General features: G+C 36.8%; 1 protein-coding gene across 1 annotated transcript in view; it reads left to right on the top strand.

The window, feature by feature from the left end:
• Positions 1-6733: 6733 nt before the first annotated feature.
• Positions 6734-12244, top strand: part of LOC140244072 (putative sodium-coupled neutral amino acid transporter 11) — a 57106-nt gene continuing 51595 nt past the window's right edge. Inside the window, exon 1 of the mRNA XM_072323722.1 lies at positions 6734-6790. Coding sequence (XP_072179823.1) covers positions 6734-6790 — 57 coding nt within the window. The remainder of the gene's footprint in view (positions 6791-12244) is intronic.

Genomic DNA, 12244 nt, shown 5'->3' with positions numbered 1-12244 from the left:
TCACGTCTTAATTATAAAAATGGAAAGAAAAAGTGCACATGCCGGATTGCATCGAAGAGTAGTCTAGAATATTGAATCTTGATGACATATACAACTTCTTGTCAAAATGAGACCCCTACTTGCTGGAATGATGCTAAGCTCACATATGAGAAGTATATCTGGGTGTGGTCATATCATCTTTTTATCCTGAAACAGATTTGTTTTGTTTCAGTTTTGTTTTGTGACAAGAATGTAATCTGGATGTTCTGAATGTGAATCTCATATTCTCGAATGAAAGAAATTACAGGAACCGTCATGTATCTTATCTAGTAATTCTCTCCCATGTTACTTGAATTTTTGTCATTTAACTTGATTTGTAGTATTTGTTTTGTAACTGCATTTACATGTTTATGTTAATGTGACTTAGAACCTCGCTTGAAATCATTTTTCTTATCTTGAGTCGATCAGTTTACTGCTGTTTTTCTATTTTTGTTCATTCTGTCCGAAACTGGCACTTCTGATGATGTATGTAATGTGCATGTAGAGTAAAACTTGTATGTAAATTGTACTGTACGATCCGTGTGCACCTTGGAAGGTTAAGCTACCGCAAAGTGCAAGCGTCATAAGCTGTTTTTGCATTAAGATGTCCTCTGTGTAAGTGGTGGGTATGAGAACTACTTGTATATACTTGTAAGTGTAGTTGAGCTATTTTACATGTATGTTGTGATATGTGTATATAACCTCTCTTTGTGTACAAATATAATGGCTAGGAGGGGTGCCTGTTCTTGATGATGGTTCCATGACATTTGCTCCATAAAATATCTGCATGCTAAAGCAAACAACTTCTGCCCTCAAACATATCCTAGCCTTAACCCCCTCGTCAAACTAAACCTAAAACCCTATTACAACCATAACCATGACCCTAATCCTAAATCCTTGGAGAAATTTGAGAAAATCTCATTGACAGGGAGGTTTAGATGGTTCCTAATGACCGAATGGCCACTGTGAGAATAGTATATTTTTGGACTAAACGACTAATATCAAGAAACTAGCACCCCCAAACCCCCCTAAGAAGAGATAAAAAATAAAAATTAACAATTTAAACAAAATAGAAAATAAAACAAATGTGAAAGTAACCCCAAACACAAAATGCAAGTTGCCCTTTATTTAACCAGCACTACACAAAGGTATGGATGTACATGAAACATTAGGGTAGACTTGATCATACACAAGCAAACAATTGCAGTTGTAAACTTCAAACCACTAAAAGCTTTATAAAAAAAGGGAAAAACAAAAAACAAAAAACAAATAGGACAACTTGTTAATTTCCTGGCTCCAAAACTCTGCTCGGCTTGCAACATCCCTCGTTACAATGTTCTGACCCTTGATGTAGATTGGTCCCTCAGGCGTGCTACTTTACATCTGAAAAAAATATATGATATGCAATGTTTTTCATTAAAGATGCATTGTCCCAGTGTTTTAGTCAAATGCGTATGCGGGCCCACAGCGCAAGTTTCCTATAGAAACCTATGCTATTGACTCCTCTTTGGCACTTACGCTGTGGCCCACTTCCCCCGAGTCCGAAGGAGTCCGATCCACTCTAGTCAGTGGTCAGATCCCAGTTCGGCTCATGATTCGGCTGAGGGGGATGACAGCTTTAGCAAACTTCTTTTGTGATGTCATAATAAGAAGCATATATGCACTCACCCTGGCATTACTACAGACTGCGTGAAGCGCAGAGAAGACGAAGGCAGCGTTACCAAGCAACACCTACGCGCTTTACTCTTGATGACAGCTCAACTTATGCAATCTTGGTATCAATGCTAACGGTGATCGGCAGTATCATCAACAGCCCCCTCTACACTACCGGGACTATGCACCTTTAAATTGGGTCGTACATTCAATTCGTTCTCTCGCTTTAATACATTGGTGCAAGTCGATTTTTTTAATTTCGCAAACAATCCCAAACATCCAAGCGTGAAGACATACCACACAAAAATGATGCCAAATGATCCAGAATGAAACACTCTCTCAAATGATGTATGATAATCATTCGTTTATGTCTGCTTTTTAGAATAGATGCCCATTTTCTGAGTGTAAACTTCTCTTTTTTTTGGACTCACCCTGTATATTTGCACTTAGTCATTGATGCTCAGTTTGTTTCATATTTCTGCAAATGATGTACAGCTTTAGCTCAATGTTAATGCTGCATTTAAGATTTGAACCAAGTGTAGTAAAAGGAACTTTAAAAGCAATTTCCACCAATTATGTCTGATTGTGTATCAAATTTGGTCTATTCAAGGCAGAATGTGTGTGTGTGTGTGTGTGTGTGCACGCTAGTATATACAGTATATATATATATATATATATATATATATATATATATATATATATATATATATATATGTATATATATATATATATATATATATATATATATATATATATATATATAATTATTAGAAGAAAGAGTCTCAAGTACGCCATGGATCCAACGATTACAAAAAATTTTTATTACAAAATTTTCGGTTTGCCTCAGACCTTCGTCAGTGCAAAGACAATGATGGACAATCATTGTCCATCATTGTCTTTGCACTGACGAACTTGCACTTTGCACTGTGCTTCACAGCATCTAGCACTTTTCATCAATCCACAAACTATACTCAACGGATATAATGTGAAAGTATTTATATGTATATACATATAAATTCTATACATTGTATTTATGTATGATTATATACTGTTTGTACACACATAAAAATAAATACACACTAGATGAATGGGCACTGAACAAAATGTGAGAACACGTCTTTATCAATGTGTATTAGTCAGCATGGTAGTCAAATATCTGTTACAATGTACAGACTTTATGCAGTCCTAAAATAAATGTTTTAATTGTTTAAACATTACCTGGTATATAATAATCATGGTTATTTGTTTGTTTGTTTGTTTTGTTTGTTGTTGTTTTTTTGTGTGTTTTTTTTTTTTTTTTTTGGGGGGGGGGGGGGTATACCACTTTACTGACATATTCAAAGTTTTTGCATACCCAGGTACCTTCACACCAAACTTCATCTCTGACAACCAGAATCTTGCCCAAGGCTTGCCTTGCATGGCAAGAGCTATGGCATCATACAAATACAAAAATAAAAGTATAAATGAAAATACAAAAATATATACCAAGTATTGAAATGGGCATAATGGGTGGATCAAATAGCTTGTGGCTACCTCCTCTGGCTCCTTGGGAAAGAAAATACAGTATATCCATAGCAGCTAGCATAAGTAAACCTGCTAATTACATTATTATGCCAAGAAGAACATCTCACCGAAAAACACAAAACACAAAACACACACACACACACAAAACAGATGCCGTTAATTACAATGCTACAAAATTTGGGCCAAATGGTGTAGACAGGATTGTTGTTAATGTTATTGAATGGACAGTGCTGAAGTGTACTAAGAATGTTAGATGAATTTCGATCATAATGATTATACAATATCTTTGTAAACCATGTAGGATGAAACATCACTCATTATTTGCAGTAGTGGATTGCATGCACATATGATTACATATATCAGGGAGGTGGGAACCACCTCCCTGTATATTTTGGCAAGATTATTTGATAACAAACTGGTGATTGAAAATTAGCTCCATTAACAGTTGCTCATGTACGGCAGCTAAAATGTTTTAATTTTGTAGGTGGTGTAGATTTTTTATGAGCTCAGGTATATAGGCATGTGTTTTTAGTTGTCAGAATGTTCATGTGTACATCTTTTTTAATTGATTAAAGACCTTCAAATTCATGCAACTTAATGAGGTTTAATGATAGGCTTTACGTAAAGGAAATTCATGTTGCTTAATTGTGAGCATGTGTTATTTTTTTCTCAAGGCATAAAGTAAACAAAAGAAAATAATTTTTTTTTTCCATTCCCATCTCTACATTTTGTCAATAAAAAGAAAAAGATAAATAAAAACAGTGTGGTCAGACAAACCAAGATCAGAGACTACAATGGAGAGATATCAACCAAATATGGGTATCGGAGTGTAATTGGTTAAATTGTAAAATTAAATTCATGTTAATCATAATCCAGCCTGAAATATAAAAATACATTGCCCATACCCCACCCCGCATGGGGATCTGCGACAATGCTTCGAAGGATCGAAGACAATTTATAAGCACTTCCACAAATGCTGAAAGCCCTTTTCTAACATAATAAAATCCATTCAGCGTTGAATGATTATGATGAATGGTCCATGATCTTATCCAAATTAATGGTGTATAATTTTGGCAAGGTTAAGGCTTTAGTAATGTGTATACACATTACTGAAGAGCACACAATAATGACTATGATACTACTAATAATACTGTGATGCAGATTTTCCCACAAATGCATCTCCCCCGGTCCCATAAACACACACACGCACACACACACACACACTTTTTTTGGGGGGGATAATTCTTTATTCGAATTTCGTTCAATTACATATCACAGAAACAGAAACGAAAACAAAACATCATACAAAGACAAACTGTATTATACACAAACATTGTACAAAATAACGTCAATCTTACACTGTATAAGGACAAAATGCAGTAACACCAACATTGTGCAAACTAATGTCAAACTTACATTGTAACTCTTTTATTAAACCAAAGTAACGAAATCCGCTTTTTTTTTTAAACACATATTCTCGCAAAATGGGAACATAATAGATAATTTGCTTAAAACACAAAACGGGGCATATTTCATTGCTTCTCGAAAGAGAAAAACTAGGCCATTTGCAAGAAAACATACACACATTCACACACACCCACACAAGGCCAACATGCACTACCCCACCCCCCACCCCGTGCCTTCAGCTCTTAGGCTTCAGGTTTTATTCACACTTGAATTACTCTGCCGTGTAAATTGCCATTTTGTTTCTCTTACAATAAAAAATACATCCCATAATGTAGAAATGATGTGGAATTGGTATACCGAAGCAATAAAGAGGAAAAAAAAAACACAAAACCCGACAACAATATGACAATAACTCACAGATATGACAAAATCAAGACAGAAAAAGAAAATCACGTATCATCCTCGGAATACATCATATCTTCCCACTTTAATAAATGCATTCCAACTGTTCCTCTTTTACTCGCTATGTTATTTTCTTCTCTTTACACATCTTAAAATACTTCATAACAGCATTAAACTTTGGTACCTCCCCTTCTGATCTCGCCAAATATAAAATATATTTAATCATCAATATAATTGTATTTCATCCTTTGACTTTTAGCGAGTTTCCAGATATACCTGTATAAACAACTTCCCAATTCATGTTTCCTAATTCTTCTAAATTCAATTTCTGAATAATAATTTGCCACAATTCCTGCACTTTATTACACTCCCCAAATAAATGTGAATATGTCTCAGTGCTCTTTTTTGCAGAAAGAACAGAGATCATCCGAAACAAACCTAAATCCCGACAGATTAATTTTTGTATAAAGTGCACCATGAAGAAGTTTAAACTGAAATTTCCTAAAGCTCTAGCTGGGATAAGAGTTGTGACTCTGGGTCGGAGAAAAATATCTTGGGTTACTTTTGGGGAGAAGGCGAAATTACTCTGTTGATCTTGTATACTTCCAGTGTATATAGACGTAGCTGCTGTAAATCAGTTAAAAAAATATGTGTAAATTACACACACACACACACACACACACACACACACGCACACACACACAAACACACACACACACACACACACACACACACACACACACACACACACACACACACACACAATAACACCAAAACGAAACACAGCTAAAGAAAGAACAAGAACATTTGCAACGCTTTTCAGGTACATGTACTTGGTATCACGTCTTCAGCAGAAAGAGCTTACTGTGGTATAGCGCCATCTCACCTTTCCATCTCGCTTTTTCCCCGCCCAGTTTCGCAGGTATCATCGTCCGGAGTGCGATGGGACCATTGTCTCCCTTGTTACCACTCCTTGCTGTTACCTAATGCTCACAGTTCGGAACGCACCCCGTGCTCATTTTCCATAGCCGTGTACTAGTACATTGGATACGCGACGCTGTGTTGATTGGCACGGCTTAGCATAGCCTGAAAAAGAAGACACTTTAGCAGAACAGGGAGGTGACACCTCCCTGAGCAGAACAAGTCTGCTGTGAGACTGCCGAACAGGTGGTAGAGGGAGGTCTGAGGAACATAGGGAGAGTGGTGGCGCCGCCGGGGTGTGTGTGTGAACGCGTAAAGCGAGCTCCACTCGTTGGAATAATTACCGTGTGCTGTCTTTTGATGCATTCTGGTCATCAACATAATGTCCCCACTCTGTCATCTTCACTGAAATTAGGTAGTGGCATTCATCATAATTCACCATCACGCTACGCAGCATCAAGACAACGAATGCGAGAGGGCACAGCTGCTGCGACTGCAGATCGTATGTTGAGCGAGCAACATTTTCCCGGTCGCCCGAGATAAGCAGGAAGGAGGTACAACAGTAGTTCGCTTCGCAGTGGTACATGTATTTGCACGCTGCTTACTTTCATGTGCAGAGGAGATCGAGGCAAATGCAATTGTCGTCTGCTAGTGCTATGTGTAAGGTGTGCTCTCTAAAATAGTCGAAGGACTAAGTATTTTGGTTTGCTCGTGGTAAATGAGCATCTCATCCACAACTGCGAACGGTACGGGATTAAAAGCAACGACATTCACCGCACAGTACACAGCGGGCTTTTAATAGGGGGAAATGGATTCGCCAAGTGAAGGACCGAATGAGAAGACACACATAGTCAACAAGCAAGAGGTAAGATTTATATTTGTAACTCTGCATGTAGGGATTCCACGGGTAGTATGGTAAGATAAGTGTTGTAGACCCTACTATGATGGATAATGCTGATAAATTAATCTCTAAATGTTTAAATTACATTAATATTCTTTTTTGTTTTTTTACTCTTATTGAGTTAAACTACAAAACCTAATTTGAGAAAACATTCTGCTTTTCAAATCTAGTAACTTCTATAGATTTGTGTTTAGCTGAACATATTGTAAGTAGGCAATGTTATAGAGAAAATGCTAAGCTTTGCTTTGATTTAAATTGCATGACATATATCTACGATTGTTTTTCTTTCAAATAACCAGTACAAGTGTGTAGGTACATTACTGTGAAGGCATAACTTTTGCACACAAAGCAGTGACAGAAACTTAGAATTTGCACACAAATCCAGGAGGGAACACCGTTTGTTAGTCGAATACTGTAACAGAAATGTTATTCTATTAAACAACTGGCAGAGAGACTACTCCTCCCCCCCCCCCTCCCCACCCCCCGCCCCCCCCCCCCCATCTCTGCAGTCAGACCTTCAATCTTCTCCTCCAGGTCCTTAATGAGGGCTTTCTGACAAAAGATGGACGTCTCCATGGACCTGTAGTTTTCCTCTGAAAGGAAAATTCCATTCTTTTCTCTGGCTGCAAATAGGTCTCTCTGCAGTCGTTCAATCTTTTCTGTGTATTCCTCGATGCAGCTTCTGGTTTATTAACTAAATGCTAGTTACACTAGAAATCCTCTACTCTATATAAGTGTAGGTATATATAAGTGTATATAAGTGTAGGTGGCTTTCCTGAACATTTTTAAATAAACATTTAACAAAAAGGATCTAACTTATACCTGAGTAACATCATCAGGATTTTCATTGGATTGTACACAATCAACAGGTTTCCAAAATCCATCTATGTACTTGTGTCTCTCTAAGCAGCATATGAATATGTTTACCGATGAACTTATACCCACTGGCACCATAAAAATACATCGAACTTACACATGTTTTTAATAATACCGACACTTTCAAATGCATGACTGAGGATGAAGAGAGTAAAAAGTGATTCAGAGATGGAGAATGAAGTATAGTCGAGGATAGGCAGTAAAAAGAGATAGAGATAGAATATTCATGCACAATAACTAAGTTCAATGCAAATCCTGCAATGCATATAATAACAAGAGCTTACATGATAATATATATATTCCTCACATTGCAACAACTTAACGCAAAGCTTTTGGAACAACATAAACAGAACACAATACTTCCTAGCACATATCCACAGCGCTCAGTAAAATCTTCATCAACTGGATCATGAGGAACTTAATCAATAATTTTCACTGACATTTTTTTCATCTTAAACAATCACACACTTGACTAACTTATTTCAAGCAGATAGTTGTCAAGAACACAACAAGATGTCTTCTTGCCACAAAGTTAAAATAAGATTGCTTCCATAAAACAAACCTTATGATTCCTCTTGTTTTTGCAATAATGCAAAATATTGAAGTTACATACCCTTTTTTTCCCATCTTAACAGGCATGTACTTCAATCATCACATAATAAAATGCTTCAATGTTTCACACACAAGAATATTCTTTAACAATGCACTTTAACTGGTATACCATAAAGAAAATAGGGAATGGCATAAGTATAAAAAAGTAAGTTGAGTGAAGGCACGATAGAATACATTAGAATGAATATGAAGATGAGAGATTGAATCAAAAGATAGCATATAAGGAAATATAGAGTCAGGAGTATGATGGGGGTGTGCATTTCTTGTGCTTTCTCTTTTTGGTTCAACACACCTGGGGTCGAAGATGGATGCATTGCTGGAAATGCTTGGTGGTTACGATTTAAGGAGTGTCTGCCATGTTAATGGGTAGGGTTTTATCTCTACTCATGTGCCCAGATAAATAGCCTGACGTTTCATCATTGTTGACCATCGTAGATTGAGGCAATTTGAAGTGTATTTCTGAGTCATAATTTGGTTCTGAGGTAGCATCTACTACTGGTTTGCTTTGTGGAGTCTTCGTGCTCTGCTTTTGTAACTCCATTTCTTCCATTGTTCTTTCTATGTGGTTAAGTCTAGTCTGAAAGTTTTCATTTTGCCATTCTAGAAGTTCTTTCTCCATTCTGGAGCGATTCAACTCTTCACTTAGTCTCATTACTTCAGCATCACCTCCTCCCACCTGATCTCTTTCTGTATGCTCGCTCATCATGTTAATTGTATATTCTCTTTTGTTTAAATATTTTCCTCGAGTCGTCCAAAAAATAGGTGTGAAAAATCACATATTTGAAGAGTTTGTTCGCAAGAACCGATAAGTCCATATTTGCCAAATGGAGATATTTGCGATTAAAGGTCAAGAAAAATAAAGAGAATAATAAGAAAATTTTTGCTTCTTTTCACCATAACTTAAAAAATGTACCTTTATATGTAGTGACCAATATCTCATTTGAAAGGTATTATTTTGTACTTTATGACAGAGACCGTACTTCAAAATCTTCAAAAATGGACTTATCGGTTTTTGCAACCACTTTAACATTGCAAAACATCTGTAACTCTATCCTGTCATATCTGGGATCATTTTGCTGGCAAGGAAAACTAATTGGTTAGGCACTTCACTCATATTCAAAGCAACATAATGCAGTTTGCCGGCTGTAACAATTTATGGAATTCGTGTTAAACAAAAAATGATCTTGCATAGTGAGACCGGGGGGGCATTTCAGGAAGGAACATGTCAGATAAAATGTCTGACAAGTCAATTATATCCGACAAGTTCAGAGAAATCAGCCAATCAGACTAAAGAATTTCTCAAAACTTGTCGGATGTAATTGACTTGTCAGATATTTTATCCGACAAGTTCCTTCATGAAATGCCCACCAGGTCACCAGAATGGTCTGTCAAACAACCCTTGGGGGGGGGGGGGGGAGCATCCATTTCTTTGTTTTGTATTGAATGCACTAGAATATGTTTTAATTCGTACTGCCAAATACCAGGGTTGCTGTCAGGTGGATGTGGTCGGCAAGTATCATGTACAAGGACTGCATGAATAATATGACAGAAGCTTATCTCCGTGAATTTAAAAACCATCCTGCGTCTTGGTATGAATAACCTTTTTCTGCTCATGCGCAAAGTGGCTTATTAATGTTGCATCCATGGCAGAATGGCCGCTATGGTGCATCAGGGACAGCTTCAATTTTGAATTATGTCTCTCTTTGTATGTGTGTGTGCGTTTGTGTGTGTGTGTGTGTGTGTGTGTGTGTGTGTTGTTTGTTGTTGAATGATTAAGCCGCAGTGTCTACACTTGCCCCATGCATCAAATATTGCTTCAGATTCTGGGAGTTGTTTTAAATCCACCAAATGAATTGACATGCTTAATATCCGAGTGTGCTGTGGTTCCAATTAGCACAGATACACTCAAAGACCAGTGGCACCGAAATACACTGACATAGGTACCTACCAATACATTACTGGTGGACAATATTGCATACTTGATTAATTGACATCGTAGTGCAAAAAGTACAGTTAATGGAACACACTACTCCAGTACTGGTGTTTGTAATACCATGGACCCTGGGGTCCATGGTAATACCAGCTAATTACAATGGGATGGTAGGGGGGGGGGGATGGGGTGAGGGGATGAAAGAGTGGAAGTGATGACTGAGAAATAAATGGGGTAGTAGCTAGTAGACATTCTGAACAGTTTGACATGTGCTCGCTTGCATCAGGCCTAAAAGTCACTTGATATTATTATGTAGTTTTTAAGTGTCACTGTACTACTTGTTATCATTATTCATCCACTTAAATTAATTGATATTACGCACATTGAGGTCTACTTGCAACCACCACTTTTAGGTTTGCTGGTAGTTGTTTTAATATATAGTGTACTTATCCTGTCATGTCATTATTATAATTATTATTCTTTTTTTTTTGCTGTTGCACTTTCATTTTATTATTCAGAGATTAATCCGTCAGCATAATGATAATTTTTACCTTTTCTCTGCATGTAACAATAGCTTTAGCTGCGTGTTTGCATTTATGATTAGTTGTTTTACTCACAATATGCACACTTGTAGCTGCGCATAGTGTACACAGGCCAGTGTACATTTCATTCTACTTACCTGCACAGGGAGTTTTCACGCAAACAGACATATTACAGACACATACACACTAAACATACTCTGAATACAAGTCATATTCATCATGCTATTCATTTCTATGTCATTACAGACTTGTACTGATTCACAAACTGGCCACAAACATACATTTTAAAGTAAATTTTGGATTTGTTTATTCAGTGCAAATGATACAATCATGGATGACCTATAATTTAGTATAAATAAAATATTAGCTCCTGAAACTACAGTTGTGCATGATGAATTTTCAAAAGCATTAAGAAATGTTATAGAATGTAATAAAATTTGAAACAAATAAAATGTCCATTTTCCTTTTCATTTTGACCTTTGAAACTTATACCTAGTAGGTACACCTGTTTTTCTTTTTTTTTCAGGCACAAGATTTTTATCAAATTTATTACTGCATTTATAAGTTTTTATTTTTGTAAAGGTTTAAATTTTGTGAATTTCGCGAATCACAGTTGGACCGCGAATTGAACAACATGCGAAAATGTCCCCATGAGCTGAGGTAATATTGCACTTATGAAGACCTCTGTGTCAATTCATGAAAATGTTCGTGACCTCCTCACTCCCGAAAATCCGTGAAAATAATGTTCAACAGATGGATACAGTACAAGTTGTATACACCTACAGTAGGATGTCTTTTACATGCAAGTCCTGAAATAGTTTGTATCTAAACACAGCAGTAGAGAGGGGGAAAAGAGAATATTCACATTGTATGTCTATAAAAGATTTATACACTAAAACAGGAACATTTGATAGTCAGATTATTGCAGAGTTTGCTCTGAACAACAGGAAGGACAAGTGGCATACTTCCTGTGTTGTTAGCATGCTGGGTGCCGAATATGATAAACTGGGATATTGAGGATCGAGGCAGGAATATGATATGGAAAGCTCTCTTCTCTGAATTCATACATTTTGTGCTGCGATGCTTGTGCTGGAGTAAGGGGATTATGAGCTGTCTGCAGTGACGCATTCTTGCAGGCAGAATATACTTTTGCTTGGTTCAATAATCTTACATGAGTGCAACAAGATGTAAATTTACATGTATAATGTATGTCTGCTTCTCTTGTGCTATCTTGCTTAGATGTGAAGATGGTTTGGAGTCAGGTTATTCTGAATCAGTGAAAGATTGCTGGTGTGTGACTGTAATCCTGAATTATGAATCTTTCAGTTAATGTGTTATAGACTTTTCAGCATGAAATACATTTAATTTTTTTTAATCGCTTTGAAGGGGCAAGTAGCCCCATCAGATGTGGTTTCAATGAATGCAGAAATGGAACACATTATTGAAACTGAAACTCTC

Source organism: Diadema setosum, chromosome 20 (genome assembly GCF_964275005.1).
Source record: "Diadema setosum chromosome 20, eeDiaSeto1, whole genome shotgun sequence".
Taxonomy (NCBI): domain Eukaryota; kingdom Metazoa; phylum Echinodermata; class Echinoidea; order Diadematoida; family Diadematidae; genus Diadema; species Diadema setosum.
This window is presented reverse-complemented; position numbering and strand designations above follow the sequence as displayed.